The sequence below is a fragment of the Dothidotthia symphoricarpi genome (genome assembly GCF_010015815.1).
Source record: "Dothidotthia symphoricarpi CBS 119687 unplaced genomic scaffold P153scaffold_20, whole genome shotgun sequence".
NCBI lineage: Eukaryota > Fungi > Ascomycota > Dothideomycetes > Pleosporales > Dothidotthiaceae > Dothidotthia > Dothidotthia symphoricarpi.
In genome coordinates this window covers 833,490-852,829 of record NW_022985027.1, presented here as the reverse complement: position 1 = coordinate 852,829, position 19,340 = coordinate 833,490, and the positions used below count along the sequence as shown (strand labels likewise).

The following is a 19,340-nucleotide window of genomic DNA, read 5'->3' as shown; positions in this document are numbered from 1 at the left end:
TCTATCCTCTTTATCATCACTATCAATCGTCTTGCATACCACAATCATGACGGACCTTCACAGCGAACTACCCAACATCACTCCAGAGAAGCTCACAATGATGAAGATCAGAGCTGGTGGATTCGAACAGGATCTTCTTTCTGAACCTGGCACACCCAGTCGCGAGCGCGGGTCGATGGCCTTCGGCCATTCGAGCGACGCACGTTCATCATCAGTCACCCGCCGCACAAGTCGTGCGCTCAGCGGCTCGTCTCGCCGAAACTCCTTCATGGCGTCGCACCGCATCTCCGCGTCCAAGGAACTCACATCTGGGGCTGAGGGCAAGTTCTTCGCCCTGATGGACCTCATGTCTACAGCTTCTCGGGAAGCTTCATCACTCAAAGAATCCTTCTCTCGCATCATCGCAGAGCGCGATGCACTCTTCCGGGAGAGAGAGGAGCTTCTTGCGCGAGTGGAAGAAATCACTGAGACCGTTGAGATCAAGGAGCGCGAGCACTCCAGCCATGGTCATGAGGCGGAAGAGAGGAAGAGACAGGTTGAGAAGCTACTTGTCGAACTCTCGGTAGCTTTGGCCGCAGTTGCGGAACACAAGAAGCATGTTGGTGACCGAGATCGCCAACTCGAGCAAATCCGCCTCGAGCTGGTGGATCTGCAAGGCACTCTTTCTCACACGCACGGAGAACACAACAAGATCAGAGCTGAGCTCGAAGCCCTGTTTCTCAAGTTCAAGGCTGCTGAACACGACCGTGACCATGCTAGGGAGGATGCTCTCAAACACCATGGGGATCTTCGCAACCTTCTACGCGAGCACACCGACTTGAAGAGCAAGTACTTCGACACCAACACCAAATTCGAAACTTCTCGTAAGGACGTAGTGATGCTTCAGGAGCGTATCTTGGCCTGGGAACTCGAGCGGGATGAACTTCTCCACGCGAAAGACCGCCTCAATGAGGATCACAAGAGGCTAAGGCTCAGGGCAGACGATACAGCCCGAGAGCTACTTGAGCTGACTGAACGTCACGACCGTGTACAACGCGACTTCCACAAGTCGAAGGAGATTCTACGTATCGCCGAGGACGCGCGTGATGAGTACCACCACACAATCGACGTCCTACGTCGCGAACTCAAGGTCAAGTCTCTTGGTTGGGAAGAGGCTGATCAACGGGTGGGCGAAATCACACTTCAGCATGAGCACATCAAGAGAGAAGTCGTGTCGCTCAGGGAAAAGCTGTTATTCGTTGAGACCGAGAGGAACGACCTTCGCGACCGCGCTGAGAGGTCGCGTGAGGAGCTGCGAGTGGTCGTCATCGAGCGCGACCAGCTCAGGGACGATGTGCATGACGGAGGCCTAAAGATTGCCGATGGTCATCGCCGCACCCAAGTCCTTGAAGAGGCGCTACGTCTTGCAGAGCTTGCCATCGTCGAACACAAGTCAGACATTCACAGCCTCAACAGCCGTATCGCTGTTCATGTCCGTGACGACGACGAGCACCGATCCAGACATGGGCATTTGACCACCGAACTGGCAGCTCTCGGAGAGAGGCTTCTCATTTTCCAAGCCGACAACCGCGCTTTGACTGATGCTCGGGATCGCGCTCATCGTGACCTAGAGAGCTGGAGGTCTAAGTACGACGAGGTCACTGAGACCATGACAGAGTACCAAGACGGCAGCGGCGAACTCGAGTTCGAGATTGAGAGCATGCGCACGCTGTTGCACGAGGTGCGCGAGGAGAAGGAGGTTGCTATCTCAGCGCGTCACGCTGCCGATCGCGAGAGGGATGCCATGTACGCCAAGTACGAAGAGAAGTGCAGGGAGATGGAGAGGTTCATTGAGGAGAGTGCGGCCAACTCTCTGGCGGCCAGCAGAAGTGCGAACAAGTCTTCGTTCTCGCGCACTGTAACCCACTCTTCGTCGGGCCAGCAGAACAGTGGTCACTCGCATGGGCACAACGGTGGTTTCAGCTCCCCGTGAATCGAAAATCGGTGCAGTATAATTGAGTCTCCAGGACCACTACATAATGGGAATTTGTGGTTGGAATATCGTTTGTGGCTACCTGCCCCACGATATGAAGCTCCACTCGGGTCAAGAGGTCGTCGCCCTGACTAAAGGGTGGGAAAAAGTCAGCGTTGTTACTAGTTTTGCAAGCATTCAAGTTTTGTTTTGAAATTAATAGTAATACATTTCCATTGCACAACATCGTTCGGCCTGTACCATCTGAAATTTGTTCTAAATGCTCACAAATAGATGAATTGTATCTACCCTCGTAACAACCTAACGAACTGAATAGTATTACATTCTAAATTATACAATCTGTTACTGGGGTGTCTATAAAGACATTGATGAATTAATCTATCTCAGATCGTCGGACCCTATGTCAAAACGATCAAGAGGAGACTTCACGCAATACATAGCAAAGAAACATGTCAACAACTTCCATATCCTCAATCCTTCTCAGCCGGGAATTCGGGAAATACGAGCAGAAGTTACTGCTAGAGAGTCTGTTAGTTCATAACATGCTGCACATCACAAGTGAGTAGATCCTCACCAAGAAACAACAACAGCACGTGTACAATAATCCGCTTGCTCAATTTGCATAAGCATTAGGCTTTTCTTTCTCGCCAATGCTAAGCTATGTCTTGGTCTCATTACCTGCTACTGTTTTGGAAGTTTGCGCTATATTCGATCAAAACTATAGAAAGTTCTTGGCTGGAGGATGGCAGTCGTGCTCATACGTCGATTCGAAAAACAAGCGTCGAACAACATGTACTTCTTCTTGCCCTTGTGGAATTCCCCATGAAGTAGCAATTTTAGGAGTGCAAGCCGTGAGTTAACGTTACTGACTTTGGAAGCTGTTATCGTGGCGTTACCATTCAGTGATACCTAGGATGACGCCTTCTTTCCATCTTTGCTACGCTGAGCAAACGTTTTTGGTGCATCAAGTCCTTCACGTATATTGGTGTCACTCGCTGTACACATGACTTTCTTCAATTACGAAAGCGGAACAGCATCTAGATATCTTCCCGTGACCTGCATGCACGTAGGATTGCAAGCAGATGCCTTCCAACCGGCAAAAACAAAGCGATAGGCGAATTAAACAACATGGCCAAAAACCAACCAATACATCACCCTACCTCCCCATCTCTCTCCTTACAACAACGCCCTCATTCTCCGCCATAGATGCCCAAGGATCGTCCCATCCACACTCCGCCGCATCTTCCCGTCTACGTTCCCACATCCACGCTTCCGCATCCATCCTACGCGCCACCCTCCCCTCACCCACCCAACACTCGCCCAACCCCTTAATCTCTCCAAACGCCAACCTCACCACCATATTCTCTGCCTCGACCCGCCGCTCCTCGTTCTCGCGCCACAACATCTTCCTATACACAGCGTCTGAGCAGCCCTTCATACGCCGCCGCCAGACAGACTGATACCCTGTGTCTAGATTACCTACCTTGACCAGCTTCAGGGTTTTGAGATGGGGCAGGCCCGTCCCAAGCAGCGAGGTAATGGCGCTGATGGATGCGCGGTAACAATACGTATCGCTGCGCATGCGCAGGTACTTCAACGCCGGGAAGCGCAGGACCAAGAAACGAACCTCGTCGACGGACCAGTGCGCTGTAGCATCGAAATGCGTCAACGCCGGGGAGGGGAGATTCGGAAGCAAGGGTTCAAGACGCGTGGGTAGACTGCAGTACGGGCCCACCAGACAATTCGTCCTATCGTCTATGACGAGGTCGCGTAGGTTCGGGCACTGCGAAACAAGGAATGCCGCGTCGCTGGTCACGACTAACTTTTCTACCCGCGGCATCAGGAAGACGGAACTCTCTTGCGGCGGCGTCGATGCAACGGCTGTGGTGAACATGTCTACGCTCCGCCGCATCATCATGACTTCCAGCGTCTTCACCCGCTTGAGTGTGTGGATGAGGCGGAAGAGGGCGAGGGCGTCGGCGCTGCATACGTATGCGCCCGAACACCACCACCACATGGAGCCGAACATGTCGATTTTGCATGTTGTGGCGTGGTGGGGGAGGAGCGGAGTGGGTGTGAGTTGGCTGAGGGGGCGGGTGATGCGTAGCGTGTTGAACAGGAGCGGTACGAGGATGTGTCTAAGGCGGCGGTTTACTAGGGAGAGGTTTTTGATGGATGGTTCCTGTCTTGGCTCGTCCGGGGGCTCGAGGTGCGAACATATCACTAGCAAGACATCTTCACATAGGTCGGGGAGGGTGGTCTTGGAGGGCAAGTCCATGAGTGGAGGAGATGGGTGGATGAGGGAGTCTCGACGGCATGGGTCCATGGTTTTGGATGTATTCAGGAGATGTTAGTAGGCAAGATGGATGTTGAAGTGCGGTTCGACCGAGATATAGCTTCGGAATGCCGTCAGTGAAGCTCCTCGACATGGAGCTACGGAGCTACCCCACGTCTGATGCACACTCATTGCCAGAACTAGCTAGTGTATATGTATCATTGCGTCGTTCGGATCCAGACATTGAGGGTTGAGTGATGTGAAACCTCGGACTTCGTTACACCGAGAAAGAGCAGAAAAGTGTATAGTGGTCGAGGTTGTAGACAGTATCGCAGGACTGAGCGAGTATTCGAATTGATTGCCGGAATTCATGCTTGCGACAAGATCGACATGAAGAATTGCAAATCTAAGCCTAAAGATCAATCTCACGCCCTCGAAATTGCTTCAACGGACTTACAAAACAGCGAGAGTGCAGCTTTCCATCAGCGTCACTCTAGTGAAGAGCATACGAACCTGGAAAGACATGGCGGAAACCCCAACACTGCCGTAGATCCAAAGCCCATGTCCTGTGAGAAATGAAAGAAGAAATGGAGCTTTCCATGCCGACGCGCCCTATTTTCCGGACACACCGTAGTGCTTTAGTCTCCTCTCCTAGAATCCCTTACCTCCCATGACACCCTGATCGACGTACTGAAGACCAAAGGTTGTGATTGATGAAAGAAGTGGAGAACCACCCCATCGTAGCTCACACTATTCGTCATAAGTCCTGGTATGTGTATGTTGTATTGCGTCAACACCGCGATGTTGGAGTCGTGGATGAATGACACTAGCCAATTCGACACACCCAGTGCCTTCATTCTCACGTTATGGTACAAATAGTACAGTATGTCCAACTTCCACGCAAGATTCCCTCTCCCTACATCTACCTCTTCTTCCCCCTGCCCTTGCCCTTCTTGCCTCCCATAGCCGGCGGAGCGCCCTTCTTCTTGCCCCCCTCGCTCGTCCCAAGCGCTTGCTTCTGCCTCAGATACATCCTCACGACGTTCTCCACACTGCCCTTGTCGTGCTTGACAGTCCTCATGTACGTCAACCTCGCGCGTCTCGCCCGCTTCGCCGCGCGTTGCACAACCTCGATGCCCTCCACAAGCGGACTGTAGATCTTGTACCACATCTCCACACCCACACGCGTCAGCTGGCCGCGTAGTAAGATGGCTGTGTCGGTACCCCGCCGCCGGATGTTGATGCACACGCCCGCGAAGGGGTCTCCGGTGCGTTGCCGCACAAGCAGGATGTCGCCGACTCGCGCACATTCCGGGTTGTCTTTCGCGAAGAGGCGGGTACGTGCGCCGGTGGGGTCGAGGATGGAGGCTTGTGAGGCGCGAACGACGGCGATGGGGTTAGGGCAGGTTTTCTTGATGTTCGGGGCGCTGGGCGCGAAGACGGGGATGTTGAGGCGGGCGCCTGGAGTGGATGCATGTCAGTTCTGTGTCCAAACGTGATGTGACGAATGTGCAATTGAATAATATTCAGCACGTACTCAATCGCGGGATGACGCCCTTCTCCGTGTGCAGCTCCTCGCTCAACTTTGTCCGAATTGGCCTCTTGCTCGCCCAAAACCTCGTATCTTCTTTAGGGACTGCTCTTTTCCCGCTGTAAAATTGAGGATACAACGCCTTATGGACCTTCTCCGTGAAACGCAATGGCCTGCCCTCTTTCTCCGCAGGCCTGCTCATAATGGCGGGCTCTGGGCTGGCGGTGACGGCGACGGTCTCGGTACTGGAGAACCGCTTGCATCGTGCGGTTCTGAAGGCGACGCGCGAGGCCGTCGCCCGCGTGCATGGTATTGCGGCTGACATTGCTGAGGGGAGTCGTCGTTGTCGACATGCTGGATGCATTAGGAAAATCAATGTTCAATGTTTAGTCAGCACCACCAATTCACATTTCCACATCCCAATTGACACACACTTGCTTCGATTTCACTCCATCTCACAATGCGTCTATGTTTGTGAATTTTCGCACATTTTTGTGATGTCCAGTATCATTTCCATCTTATTGACATGTTGCAACTATCATCAGCTACACTACATGCACACCCACGCCAAAACATTCAAATGGGAATCTTTATTGGTTACAGAGATATCAGAACTTTTCCGCCAAATGCGCACAAAACCACCCCGTGATTCATAAATGCTCGCTCATGCTAAAAAAGGCAGCCCAAACACCGTGCTGGAGGCGCCATATCGTGGCCCAAAGATAACCAGATAGGCATGAAACGACTCCCGAAATACACCCGTCTCAGGCGCCCCGCTTCTGACACTATCACGCGTACACCCCTCATCCCAGAAGCCCCACTGTGGAGGGCATCAAGGGGAAGAGGGCAAAGACACCGCCGCAATGCTGCCTCGGACGCCGATGGAAATGGAAGGTACAAAGCTAGATAGAGATATTAGAGCCTAGCTTGGTTGAGCTGCTCGGCCAGGCTGAAGAGGCCATTGCCATTGCCGTTGCCATTGTATTGTTGGAAAGGTTCACCCTGCGAAGATAACCCCAGTAGTCAGCAATTGATCTGTTCGAAATCAATCTCGATTTCTCGACGAGGCGTCTCTACCTCTTCCATCCACGTCATGCCATTGGCGGCCTCTTCGACGGGGAACACCTCCTGCGCGTACTCCTCCATGGAACGATTGCCTTCCCACAGCTCAAGAGCAACCTTGGGACATGCTGGCTCGATATCCGGGCCGAAATAAGGTGCGCCCTTCTCGCCGAGAGTATACTCGAGCGCGGAAAGGTGCTCCCGGTAGCCCGTAGGAGTGGGAACGTGGATCACTATGGGGCCCCGCTTGTAGCAGACTGGTCTCCTGAGACCGCGGCTGAAAGCTCTGCAAACTTCCTTTGGTGTCATCATGGCAAATGCCAGTGGTACCCTACACCTGTCAGTACGTAATTCTAGATACCCCTGAGCAGCACGTGCCCTTGCACGTTTTCTAAGCGAGCTTGAACAGTCATAGCAACAATGGAAAATTTCAACGAAGAAACGGTGATGTTAGCCACCACGTCAAACAATTGTGGGACCATTGGCGTGATGTGGAGAAAAGGATGCAGATGCTGGGTACTTACCGCTTGCCGTTCCACTTTCGCGGACCTTCCTTGAATAACTGAAAGATAGCTGGCCCAACGTCGTGCTCCGAGTCTAACCACGGCAATGGCTGGTCTGGGTGAAAAGGCGCCTGCCATTCAAAACTTCCATCGTATTGGTGCTGCATGCGGAACAGCGGAAAGTCCAGGCCTGTGAAATTGTTGTGGTAGATGCCGCAGTAGACAAAAGTCGCCGGGAGGCCAATTTGCCGGATGTACTGCTCGACTGTGAATTTTGGCGACCATAGTGGCAAAGACCTCCAGTTGTGACCAAAGACGGAGTGATCTGGCATGCTCGAGTAAATGTAGTGTTGTATCCCAGCTCTCTTTGCGGCGTCGGCTAGCGATCGGCCAATCGCAACCTCGTCTCCCCAATGTGTGGTATTGATGAATGCGCATTGTGCGCTCTTGAACAGATTGTCGAGAAATTTGGTGTCCTCCAGGCGTCCGATGTAAACGGTGACATTGTCTAACTCAGCCAACTCTTGCGCCACTATCCCGTCCAGATCTTTCATTTGCGCGCGCACCTGCCAACCCAGTGCGGCAGCAACCCGAATGAAGCTCGCCGCCTGGCGGCCATTGCTATTGATGGTAACGACGGTCCTTTGCATTCGTGTTTTCTGTTTGGGTTTGGTGTCGAAAAGTGAGTGGGGCAAAACTGTAGAAAATTCGGATTTTCTATTAGGGGTTGGAAGAACGTGGCATTCAGCAGCAAGGGAGAAGGAACGAGGGGGGTTGATTCATATACGGGCGCAAACAAGGGCAGATGCTTGGGGTCGTGTGAGATGCCAAGTCCGCGGCTCAGTGGTGGACAAGGCGGGCGATGGCAGATAGGTAAAGTGGTGTGAGTACGTGTGTGAGTGTAAGGCCCTTTTCGTATAACGGCGGGTGTCGGTGTAAAGATGCCGCAGTTCGGCGCGCAGCCAACAAAGTGCTCACCGCACGCAAAGAGATTGATATTGACTTTTTAATAGCGCCCTTGAAGCCACACGTGAGTTGCAGGACGCAGGTCAAAGACGGGTATTCGGATATGTGTTGGTTGGTGGGATACGATATATCTTGGGTCCTGCCACACGCAAAAGTGGGCAACGATAGACTTAAAGACAATAAACATGAGCACCACATTGATCTGGCGGAGATGCAGGAGAAACGGCACCTCCAGGCATCTTGTGCGTGATGTTCAGGCCGATTTTGGACTCGTCATTATGCTGCTGGAGAGAATTACCTAATAGCTGGATATAGGAACGAATAGTGTGCGTTTAGCATGCCAACGTTCTCTTCTCTGGCCACCTGACTAGGACCGGGGAACGGCGATGAGTAGTTGAATGAGCATAATGTGTTCGTAATGTATTGCTCGGTCAAGTTCTGGTTCGTTGCGCTCTCACGGCCCGATGGTGAAGGGTTGCACTTGTCTTCTCATAATAGCTACAAGCAACCGATCCGAGCCTGCACAACACTATCTTCGGAGAGTAAGAGGCCTGTCAGGCTAACCCAGACCATAGGCGCGGATCCACACAAACTCTGCTCGTGACGGGCAAGGGCTTGTTCAGAGCGAGATGCGGGGGAGCACACTAATCCAGGAACTGGGAAAGGTGATGGCTATGCTCGGAAAACCCAAGAAAGCCATGAATCAGAGCCGTGGTGCACTATCAGATAGCTGGCGGAAACGGAGATGTATCCGTAGTCTTGCACTACCAAGTGCTGGTCAATAACGTGCTTGTTACAGATTTCTCAACGCAGACGACGTGCATGAGCAAACAGGGTGTCACGAATCTTGGCAGAGAGCATTCCCTGACTAACCGAAACTAGTTCCCGAGCCGAGGTTTTGAACGCATCTTGACCCTCCTTTTCCTTATCCGCACTTTAGACTTTGATCCCTTTGGAGTGATCACGTTGCATCTACACGTACAACGACTTCGGAACTGAGCCGACTATGGAACATCTCATCCCGCCATATCAATAATCAACAAGGTTTGACCCGGCACGTCGAGCCGGGCAGCAGTAACAAACGCCATCAAGCCACAGAATTACTGCCGCGTAACCATCAAAAGCAATCACCAGCACGTTAGACAATCTGTATGCACGTCGGGCTGATCACAGTGCGTCACTGAACCCTGACCCCAACCTGCCAGACATGGCGACATCTGGAGATACCACTCGTCAATCAGAACGTACCAACCGGGTTCCTAGCTGCAGCCAGTAGGACCACAATTACCCGTCGTCCCAGCAGAACTAATCATGTGTGTACAATTCACCCAATGACAAGACGCCATACTTCAGCGTTGCCGTCGCCCTCTGACGCATGTCTCTTTGCCGCGCTCATCTCCTCAGTGTGAAGATGTGCACCGGCATCAATCAGGATATGCACGTGTTCTTTCAACCCAGCGGCTGCAGCCAAGAAAAGCGGAGTGTTTCCCGATCGATTCCGAAGGTGGACAGAGGCGCCCTGGGAAAGAAAGTCGCGCAGAATCTCAGCATTCGGGCTGGTCGCCGCAAGGTGCTGTGGTGCCCGGTCAGCAGTGAGCGCAATCTCGCATCATTGTGCGGAAGAATGTTCCTCCAACGTCCGATGCAGTGCTAGGCGAAAAGATAAGCGGTGTCGTCGTATTACCGCCAAGTTGGGATGGAGAATGGGAGCTGTATGGCTGTACAATCTTTGTGCCGACGGCATCATGTCCCTTTATCAGAGATAGATGTAGACGCGCTTCGCCGTCTCGGATTGCGTGCTATCTGATACCGGTTCCTTGATACGAAACTATAATCGTTCCATTGTGATCGCTTGGGGCGGAAGGTAGGACGAGGTTTACAGATAGGCATAAAGACGCTGACTGGATACCCGGATTGTAACAGGGAAGATCACTTACTACCGGATTGTTCATGTTATAATCTGCATCATTCAGGAGCCATCGACGCTCTCCTCGAATGATATCTCTTGTCTCCTGCAGGTCGCCTTTTTGGATAGCATACCCGAGTGCCGTTAGGCTCGAGAGCTCTGGAGTCAAGACACCGCTTTTCTCGGGGTGCTCAAAGTGGGTTCGTGTTGTTTCGGTCAGCTCGCCACGCACCGATATCATCATTTGTTTTGCGACCATTTCGGGAGTGGCGTCTGGGAGAGCAAGCAAGTAAGCAAGCTTGGTGAGCGCCGCTTCCGTAGTCAGATCCTGTCCGAACACAACTCCGGCTCGGCCCAGAAAGGTCCCAGGAGCATACAATGCACTCACGCTGCCGCTCAAGCATTGCGTCACGTTGACGATCACAATCCCCCTCTTCACCGCATCCGCTAGAATTCGAGTCATCGCGCTGTCGGGTCCTCCTGGGGTATTTCCAGCTCCGAATGTTTCCAAGACGAGACCTTTGAGGCCCTCCAGACGTAGAACCGCGTCCACTAATACAGGTGTGATGCCTGGGAAGATACGGAGACAAACGACATGTGCTGTATCCAGCCCAGTTTGGACACTGAAAGGGCTCAAATCAGTTGATCGGTGGACTCTATGCCACAAAACATTAGTCCTCGTAGATGATATCGTCGCCAGTGGTGGGAGATTGGGGCTCCCAAACGCATCGAAGTCTTCGGCTGAGACCTTGGTAGAACGATTCCCACGAAAGAGTTTGAAGTTGAAGAACAAACAAACTTCTGGGATCATGAAGTGACCAGCAATGATTAGCGAGTTCAATAGGTTATCTTGTGCATCGGTCTGCAATTCCATCATTGGTGCTTGAGATCCAGTCAGAATGACCGGTTTCCCCAAGTTGTGAAACATGAAGCTCAACGCGGAGGCAGAGTACGCCAGAGAATCCGTGCCATGTAGAATGACGAAACCATCGAAAAGCTGATAGTTCCTTTGCACTGTCTTCGCAATTTGATCCCAACCAGCTGAGTCGATGGAACTGCTATCAAGCAGCTTTTCGAATTCGAGGACGCAATACCTGACACGGCGGTCATACGTGCTGGCTGGTGTTCTTAAGCTTTGAACGGCTTTTCGTGTGCCGTGGTCGTCAGTCACGATTTCCAGAGGTTCGGGGTAAGATCCGTCGTTGAAAACAGGCCGTGGTGCAAGTCCAGCTTTCAGAAATCCTCTCGCAGGTACTAATCCATCTGCTGATTTTCGCATACATATTGTGCCGCCTATTTCTTGGTCAGTGATGGAGCTTGAAAAATCATCAAGTATAACAATGCAATCGGGAGCACTTTGGAAGTACTCTGACAATGGCTAGCCCTTGATACACGTTGTGCTTGCTAATGGAGCACGCGGGACAGTGCTGAACACCTCCCGGAACTATCACCATATCCGGCGACAGGAAAAAACTGTACCTGTGATGATGATCAAAACCCGTGACTCTGGGAGCTGAAGCTCAGAAAATTGATCGTCCATTTTGTCAGGTCACTGGCTTAGTGTGATGCCGCCGAAGACGAAGAGGTATTGAGAAGTGGAATATAGGCCGATAACGGAAGTCGCGTCTGCAATCAATCCCAACGAGAAGGAACTCTTCGACCTCGTTTTCCGCAACAGCAAAATTTGGTCGTGCGCCTTCCAGATCGGGCCGTTGCACACTAGTATCCACTCGCGAGGTTGTTCTTACCCCTTCGAAACTGCTTGCTATTACCATTCCAAAACTGAAAATTTTCCTTATACCGATCCGATGGTTTTGCAGGATTCATGGGTTACTGCGGGTGGGCGAGAAAAAATATGCCCTACGTGGCAGGCTTCGGCTTTATTTCGTAGGATAAGTCAGGGAATGACATCATGGGAAGGGATGATGTGAGAGCTATACAAAGCTAAGTATGTTTTGAGCGGTCGACTACGTCTACTATCAAGTTCATGAACGTTGCGGCTGTTCAGCCCGTCTTTGCGGCTTCTTTCGCTGCGTTCGAGCGCGCCTTTTCCAGAGCCTTCACCTCTACCCAATGCTGCTTCACCCAGTTCAGAACGTCGTCCTTGCTCTCTGGCGTGACAACCTTGGCCCACATAGTATTATCCTCAAGTATAGGCTTAGAACTGATACGCGGCTCTCCATCCTCGAAGATAACCCAGCGCCTCAAACCCTGTAGCGTAAGACGCGTGGAAGTGTTGCCTTGTATCGGCAAGATTGCCCGAATATCTTTCCATAGACCCTCGTCGGCTTCCTTCAGAAAGTGTTCTTCCATCATAGCGTCGTACTCGTCACGCTTGTCGAAGGTAGTCAGAGCTTCTTGGAGGACTTGCTGTCGGGTCCATGACTTGCCCACGCCTTTGTCTGGATGCGCTGGCATGTATTCTTCGACAAAGCGACGGTACATGGGCCTCTTATTCTGTCGAGAACGGTCATTCGCTTTCTCAGTGCGGCTGTCGAACACTTCCCACGAAAACAGCCTCCCCTTTGACACCCAATTGAACAAGTCTGCTTCGTTCTCGAAGCCAGCCCAGTATTTGGCCTTGTCTAAGCCATAGAAGTCCATCGCTTGATTTGGATCGCGGGTGAGAAACACGAGAGCTTTCTTTTTGTGGTACGGTTCGATCTCCTCGACTCGAACGTGCAGGCCTTTGTCATTGCAAACGAGTCCCAGAGGGCGATGAGTGACTCCAATGATCTGTAAGAGATCTGAATCGCCTTTCATGAACTTTATCCATTCAAAGAGCCCGGCGGCCTCTGGCGTGTCGTTGCCGGGAGAAAGTTCGACATCGACCTGCACGTACGCGTCTGGCAAGTCTGGATGTGGAATGGCGTAGGAGTGAGAGTCACCTCGTGGAAGATGAAGTTCAGCTCCAAGAGCATCTTTGATGGCTACCGATATCTCGCAGTCTGACGTTGCTGTGGGACGTATGCCTTCCACAAGTATGTCGATGTCCCCATGGTCAACCTTTCCAGGTGCTTCGCGTGGAATGAGAACCCGGTGGAAAAGGGCCTCCAGCCTTGACTGGCATTCTACCGCGATCTCGTTGTAGAGACCTGGAGATATGCGCGGTACCTGGACTGGCTTTCCAGAGCCGGATGTGAAGTTCGCGAAAGCTAGACCTCCCATGACCGGTCAACGATGCTCGTATATGTTGTGGTGTTCGGGGTTGTAAAACAAACGTCGCGTACAGCCAGTTGTAGCCAAGACGTCAGTTTAAAGTGAAAGCGAGAACTGCATGTGTTGCTTGTTTCCCCACAAACGTGTTTCCTGAGGCTTATGACTCTTTCGAATGCGCAATTTCACTTTATGCGTGTTGGGTGCCTCGAGGAGTTCTGACCTAAGAGCCGAACATGCGCAGGGCGATATCAAAGAAAATCGCCAATTCTTGCTTTCAGTACCCTACGAGCAACCAGAGACAGCTTGGTGGTCAAGCTCATCCAATGCAGCGCCAAAATCTTCACGAATCGATGGTCATTGTGAAAAGGTAACAGTCTCGGTTTACTGTTACCGTTCTTAGTATAGACAAACAGGCATCCCAGATACAGACTATAGTTGAACAGTACACTCACGGGACATACTTAGTTGTTCATGCCAATGGAATACTGAAGGTAAAACAAACTCGCTGTTGCGAAACTATGACGGAATGCCTCCGCTATCTCCGCGTCTGTGCGCAAAGCTCCAAATTTTTGAAAGTGAGAAGTTGAACAACGCAACACGACATCACACCACAGCCTTACTACTATTCCAACCGTTGAAACCTCAGGTAGGCTGCCCCATGTAGGCGATTATTTGATGATGGCCCTTGAACTCACCCTGAATAGAATTCTCGATTGCGACACATTACCACACTATGGAAGAGCTACAGGTTAGATTCGAGGAGCTCAGCGTCCTTGAGAGCGACTTCGAGGATGCGGAACTCGAGTTACGTAAGTGTACACGATTTGTTTGAGATACTTGAAAGCACAGCGAATTCAGCGCGTGCGGTACCGTGCTAAACCCCATTGCGACTTTTCGAACCTCGCAATAGACCACCCAATTGAGCACTACTGACTCGACCCAGTCCGCAAATCCGAGGCCCTTCACACACCTCTCTACAAGAAACGCGCCCAAGTCATCTCCAGAATCCCACACTTCTGGTCCCTCGTCTTCGAGCAAGCCCCCACAGAAATCGACAACTTCATTCAGCCCTCCGACTCCAGAGTCTTCGCAGAATGCCTCGATACGTTCGAAGTCACGCGATTCGACCTCGAGAACTCGCCGCGCAGTTTCGCCTTGAAATTTGGATTTTCGGAAAACGAGTGGTTCTCAGACACGACGCTCGAAAAGAAGTTTTGGTTCAGAAAGACAAAGGAATGGGCGGGCCTTGTATCCGAACCCGTCAAGATTCACTGGAAGAAGGGCAAGGATCTTACTGGCGGTTTGACAGATGCGGCGTGCAAGCTCGGTGAAGCGCGACAGAAGCTGGGGAATACGTCGACGCCTGAGGCGAGAAAGAAGGAGGCTGCTTTGCCCGAGTACAAGAACATGGCACAGAGGAACGAAACGGCGACAGAAGCTTCAGTGAGCTTTTTTGGCCTGTTTGCCTTCGTCTCGGGGTACCGATGGGTCAGCGCGGAGGAATCAGCTCAGGTGGAGAAGGAGGATAAGGAGAAGATGGAAAAGCTTAAGCGTGGAGAAGCAGTCGATGATGACGACGACGACGACGATGACGATGAAGCTGAGCCGGAGCAACAAGACTACCAGGAGACAGAGGTCTTCCCTGACGGAGACGAGGTGGTCACACTCATCGCGGAGGACATGTGGCCGAATGCTATCAAGTATTACAGTATGTTTACTCACCTTGCCTGATCAATATAGTGCTAACTAGTCACAGAGGCAGCCTTTGACGAAGATGCTGACGGCTTCTCTGGGGACGAAGATGAAGACCTATCCGAGATTGAGATGGACGACTCTGGGTCTGAGGGCGAGACCGTCGATATCCGCGCTCTAGTTGGCAAGGGCCGGACTGCAAGCGACGCGCCACCTGCTAAGAAGCAGCGTAAGGCGTAGACTATTTTGTTCAGGTTTACGCGTTCCGAGTAACCGTAGGCGGCATTGTATATAGATATGCGGAATCCACCAACCGTCACGCCTTATGAAAGTTAACGACAGAATGTTGGAATGGCCTATCAGCGCTTCGGTCGGTGCCACATAGGCTCTGGATGGCGCTTGAATATAGAACGATGCTTTGTACGAACAGACTCTTCACCAGCCGCCACTCACGTAGACATGGGTTCTTCCCAAAGCATGCTATGAGATATATAAAAAGCGGCATTTTTTCAACGAAGCCAACTCCGTCCAGGTACCCACAACATCTGCACCTCAAGTCTGTGCAATATTAAGTGGCACGTACTACATATATCTGCAGGTTCTATCACTCCTTGTTCAACCGCGCGTTTCCCTTTGTCTTGAAGTTGGACAACTCTCGAATATCGTCTTTGCGCACAATACCTTACTAAAAGCGGCCATGTAGTCCTTGAGACACTACAGAAACCGGAAGTAAAGGCGCCACAAAATTTCCACGATGCGTCTTTTAGTTGTCTACCGAGAGTTTTCATATAGAGTGAAGAGGACGGTGGTAAAAATAGCTCTACGCTAGTCTTCCCCACTTTTCGTCCGAGCCGGGCGCTTGTAGATCGATTTGGACAACTCCACACCAATCGATTACATCTCGTAGCGCCCAGATGGCTCTGGTGAGACATTCCCCAACGACTATCCAATCGACCCAACCCAACTCTCCACTCCACGGTTACGTTCGGAAAGGGTAAACTATCTCCCTTAGGCGTCTTGTTCTCGAGGCGCCTACACCTCCCCGGTCATAGGACTCGTCCAAGAGCATGCGCAACGTGGAGGCGCCGCATCCTAGTAATTCTTTCAGCCATGGACGCCCGCAAATCTGAGCTTGTGTCGTGGAACAGGTCGTCGGGGAATTACCCGTCGTGCCAGAATAGTAGCACCCATGTCTGACTGGCTGGCTGGCTGCATGCTCATGTTAGCCGCATGGGTTCGTACAGGTTGGCAGGAGGCCTACAAAGACACCGCGTTGTCTCCAGGGAACTGCGCCGTTTCTTCCAGACGCCTGAATTTCTTCGTCATTGCTTGCCTGTCTGTCTGTTCGTAGGGTTTGTGTGTGTTACACGATCTTTTTTCCCGCTTTGAACTTTACGACTTGCTGGTTTCAAGCGTTTCTCCTTCTCTGTCTCTCTCTGTCTCTCTAGTCATCAGCCATGGCTTCGCTAGCGTTTTATCTCTCTGCATCTGTCCTGTTTGCTCAGTCAACGGTTGCTTTCAACTGCTCCAAGAAGCCCATCTACGTCGATATTCACAAACGCGCTGTTGAGGATTCGTCCGTTTTTCAGTATGGATCTTTCATCGGGGTGGGGACACCGGCACAGAATCACAGTCTCTGGCCATCACTGGCACAGAACCATACTTCTTTCGCGTCACATGCGTATTGCGGCGACAACAGCACATTGCGGAACTGCGAAAAATCGACAGGTGGCTTCTTCAGCCACGAGGATTCAACCTCGTAAGTCAAACCAAGCGTCGAAGCGGTGGCCGTCTTCTTACTAATACATGGTAGATATGAAGATCTTGCAAACTTCCAATCACTAGACAAGTCCACCGAAAGCTCACTCGAAGGCTTCTTCGGACAGGATACACTCCGCCTATACACACATTACTTCGAAACAGACGGCGCCTCGCAAACCCTCGTGGAGAACTCAACCATCGAAGTCGCCGAGCAGGGCTCCATCGTACCAGGCCGAGTCGGCGTAGGCTCATCCTCAACGCTCCTCCGGGACCTCGAAGCGCGCGACATCATCGCCGGAAAAACCTACTCGCTCTACATCGGCCACGGCTACGAGCGCGCCGGCGGCGTCATAAACGGCAGCAACGTCTTCGGCGGCTACGACTCAGGCCGCTTCACAGGCACCCCGCACCAATACGCCATGAACACAGCGAACCCGAACCCAATGAGCGTGAACATCAAAGACATCCTCCTAACCACCACGCACTCCAACACCAACATCTCCCTCTTCGACCCCTCCGTCTTCCCAGCCATGAAATCCCGCCCCTCCACCTTCGAAGCCCAGCTCACAACCGAGCAATTCCCCCTCTCCCTCCCCTACCAAATAACCCAAAACTTCATCTCCCACCTCTCCGCCCAAGAGGACAACACCTGGGGTGACGCATCCCTCAAGCTCCCCTCCCCTTTCCAAGGCACATTATCCATCGTCCTAGACGACGGCTACACAATCACCCTCCCGCAGGAAGTCCTCACAAACGCCTCGAACATCACGCCCATCCAGCAGCGCGACGCCAAATCCACAGCGCCGTTCCTCCTCGGCTCCGCGTTCCTCGCACAGATATACCTTATGGCTGATTACGAAGCACATACCTTCTTCCTCGCGGACGCGGTGCAGACGAATAACGCCGTTATGCCCGTGACGTTCTGTCCGCGCACGACGCCTGCTGCGTATCAGCGCCCTAGTCGGAACGATTGGCTGCAGCAGGGGCTTGTGGGCGCGGTGCTGGGGGGCGTGTTCGGTGGGATCTTTTTGCTGGCCGTCGCGTATTGTGGGTATGTGGCGTGGATGCGGAGGCAGGATAAGAGGAGGCTGACGAGGGAACTGGAGAGGGGCGCGAGGGCGAAGATGCAGGCTTTGGAGGTGGAGGAGGCGCCGGCGTTTGATCCGCCGCCGAGGAGTGTGGCGGGTGGGGGTGGGGGCGCGTTTTGGAAGAAGAATGGGTTTGCGTAGGGGTGGATTTTGTACTTGTTGTTGTTATACCATGATTTGGGGTTGGTGGGGGGGATTAATGTATCGTGTTGTTCTACTGGGAGTCTTTACGTGCGGTCTTGGTGGTGTTGTGGAATGTGAATGTAGCTGATGATACCATCCCATACCATCTCACTCACGCTGAACTGACACCGTCAACCATCCCCGAACTCATCAGCACCATATTTAAGAAGTTCAGCACACACACAACAGTCAATATCTTGTCCGTCCTTTACAACTATAGTATATTTCACGCAGTATACAGTGAACACGAAGACGAAGACGAATTAATTGGTAGATTCATGCCTCGACAGAAAACGTGAAGCCCAGCAGCGCGAGGATCCTATCCTGCACGACCTTGTTGGCCTGTTCGCCGCCACGCTCGAGGGCAATAGCACCGACGATGGCATACAGCGAGGTCATGAGCACGGAGTCTTGGCCGGAGCCTTTGAGGTTGTCGGCCTGTTTATGTTAGGGATGTTCATGGTGATGGCTACGTGTGTGGGGTAGATGTATGTAGACGTACGCGCTTGGGCTTCCACCTTGTGACCTTATCCAAACCATAGCGCTCAGCTATTCCCGCCAACCGCTCCTTATTCAGCACCAAACTCTCCGCCTCGTCGCTCAGACCCTGCAAGCCGTTCAAAGCGGGGTGTAGGAAAGGCTTGCGGCCGAACTCGTCGAGCGCAGCCTCCCCTTCACGGTTGCACGGCCACTGATTCTCCTGCGGCGAATTGATAAGAGCCTGCGACGTCTGCAGCTCGACGATCCTCCGCCCTTTTGCAAAGCATTAGCATCGTCCGTCCCCCGCACATATCACATCCCTCCCCCACGTACCCAGAAAAGCAAGCCGGTCGTTGAACCCCCGCCGGCCGTGATCGAAGCTCTTATGTGTCACCGCCAGCCACTTGACCTCGTCGTCCAGCACCCGGTCGCCCCCGGGCCCTAGCATCCGTATGTATGCGTCGTCCAGCCGCTTGGGGTCCTCGTTCACTTCGAACACGCCGCCCCTCGCTAGTGGCCGTATGCGGAATGGGGCTCGCATCTGCGGCGGCGTTTGTTGCCATCGCGGTCGGTCGGCTGTCTCGGTGTCGGGTTCGGGGCCCCGCGAGGGGGGCGACGTGGAGAAGGCGCATGCGGAGGTCCGCACGAGGGAGCGTTTTGCGGGCTGGGCTGGGCGGAGCGACGACGACGCGGTGGAGAGGAGCGAGCGGAGGGGCCGTGTGGGAGCCATTGGGGGGTTTGGTGTGTGGGTGTGTGATGTGT

At 52.6% G+C, this 19,340-nt stretch overlaps 10 protein-coding genes across 10 annotated transcripts; 3 read left to right on the top strand and 7 right to left on the bottom strand.

Moving 5' to 3' along the window:
- Nucleotides 1-46: 46 nt before the first annotated feature.
- Nucleotides 47-2,144, top strand: P153DRAFT_348856 (uncharacterized protein; the record flags this gene model as incomplete). The annotated part of the gene is made up of 1 exon (XM_033666223.1): nucleotides 47-2,144. The coding sequence occupies one exon, from the start codon at nucleotides 47-49 to the stop codon at nucleotides 1,970-1,972; it is 1,926 nt and encodes a 641-aa protein (XP_033519950.1). The 3' UTR covers nucleotides 1,973-2,144.
- Nucleotides 2,145-3,128: 984 nt separating this feature from the next.
- P153DRAFT_299770 (uncharacterized protein) lies at nucleotides 3,129-3,989 on the bottom strand (the record flags this gene model as incomplete). Its single annotated transcript, XM_033664298.1, has 1 exon — nucleotides 3,129-3,989. One exon carries the CDS (start codon nucleotides 3,987-3,989, stop codon nucleotides 3,129-3,131), a length of 861 nt encoding a protein of 286 aa, XP_033519949.1.
- Nucleotides 3,990-5,169: 1,180 nt separating this feature from the next.
- Nucleotides 5,170-6,103, bottom strand: P153DRAFT_299929 (uncharacterized protein; the record flags this gene model as incomplete). The annotated part of the gene is made up of 2 exons (XM_033664304.1): nucleotides 5,170-5,708; nucleotides 5,785-6,103. 2 exons carry the CDS (start codon nucleotides 6,101-6,103, stop codon nucleotides 5,170-5,172), a joined length of 858 nt encoding a protein of 285 aa, XP_033519948.1.
- A 698-nt stretch (nucleotides 6,104-6,801) lies between these two features.
- P153DRAFT_300059 (NmrA-domain-containing protein) lies at nucleotides 6,802-7,993 on the bottom strand (the record flags this gene model as incomplete). The annotated part of the gene is made up of 2 exons (XM_033664311.1): nucleotides 6,802-7,171; nucleotides 7,365-7,993. 2 exons carry the CDS (start codon nucleotides 7,991-7,993, stop codon nucleotides 6,802-6,804), a joined length of 999 nt encoding a protein of 332 aa, XP_033519947.1.
- A 95-nt stretch (nucleotides 7,994-8,088) lies between these two features.
- Nucleotides 8,089-8,614, bottom strand: P153DRAFT_115526 (uncharacterized protein). The gene has a single exon (XM_033661938.1). It carries the CDS (start codon nucleotides 8,505-8,507, stop codon nucleotides 8,184-8,186), a length of 324 nt encoding a protein of 107 aa, XP_033519946.1. The 5' UTR covers nucleotides 8,508-8,614; the 3' UTR covers nucleotides 8,089-8,183.
- Nucleotides 8,615-9,222: 608 nt separating this feature from the next.
- Nucleotides 9,223-11,960, bottom strand: P153DRAFT_348845 (asparaginase-domain-containing protein). Its single transcript, XM_033666222.1, has 3 exons — nucleotides 11,695-11,960; nucleotides 10,247-11,508; nucleotides 9,223-9,882 (listed from the first exon to the last, which is right to left on the bottom strand). Exons 1-3 carry the CDS (start codon nucleotides 11,753-11,755, stop codon nucleotides 9,634-9,636), a joined length of 1,572 nt encoding a protein of 523 aa, XP_033519945.1. The 5' UTR covers nucleotides 11,756-11,960; the 3' UTR covers nucleotides 9,223-9,633.
- Nucleotides 11,961-12,163: 203 nt separating this feature from the next.
- Nucleotides 12,164-13,840, bottom strand: P153DRAFT_324991 (uncharacterized protein). The gene has a single exon (XM_033665259.1). It carries the CDS (start codon nucleotides 13,381-13,383, stop codon nucleotides 12,220-12,222), a length of 1,164 nt encoding a protein of 387 aa, XP_033519944.1. The 5' UTR covers nucleotides 13,384-13,840; the 3' UTR covers nucleotides 12,164-12,219.
- Nucleotides 13,841-13,975: 135 nt separating this feature from the next.
- Nucleotides 13,976-15,551, top strand: P153DRAFT_370203 (uncharacterized protein). The gene is made up of 4 exons (XM_033668987.1): nucleotides 13,976-14,020; nucleotides 14,079-14,183; nucleotides 14,318-15,082; nucleotides 15,131-15,551. Exons 2-4 carry the CDS (start codon nucleotides 14,108-14,110, stop codon nucleotides 15,304-15,306), a joined length of 1,017 nt encoding a protein of 338 aa, XP_033519943.1. The 5' UTR covers nucleotides 13,976-14,020; nucleotides 14,079-14,107; the 3' UTR covers nucleotides 15,307-15,551.
- A 509-nt stretch (nucleotides 15,552-16,060) lies between these two features.
- Nucleotides 16,061-18,268, top strand: P153DRAFT_400354 (acid protease). Its single transcript, XM_033671809.1, has 2 exons — nucleotides 16,061-16,825; nucleotides 16,880-18,268. The coding sequence occupies exons 1-2, from the start codon at nucleotides 16,524-16,526 to the stop codon at nucleotides 18,054-18,056; spliced, it is 1,479 nt and encodes a 492-aa protein (XP_033519942.1). The 5' UTR covers nucleotides 16,061-16,523; the 3' UTR covers nucleotides 18,057-18,268.
- On the bottom strand, nucleotides 18,198-19,308 carry P153DRAFT_348834 (uncharacterized protein; the record flags this gene model as incomplete). Its single annotated transcript, XM_033666221.1, has 3 exons — nucleotides 18,198-18,536; nucleotides 18,601-18,851; nucleotides 18,912-19,308. The coding sequence occupies 3 exons, from the start codon at nucleotides 19,306-19,308 to the stop codon at nucleotides 18,375-18,377; spliced, it is 810 nt and encodes a 269-aa protein (XP_033519941.1). The 3' UTR covers nucleotides 18,198-18,374.
- Between the last annotated feature and the right edge of the window lie 32 nt (nucleotides 19,309-19,340).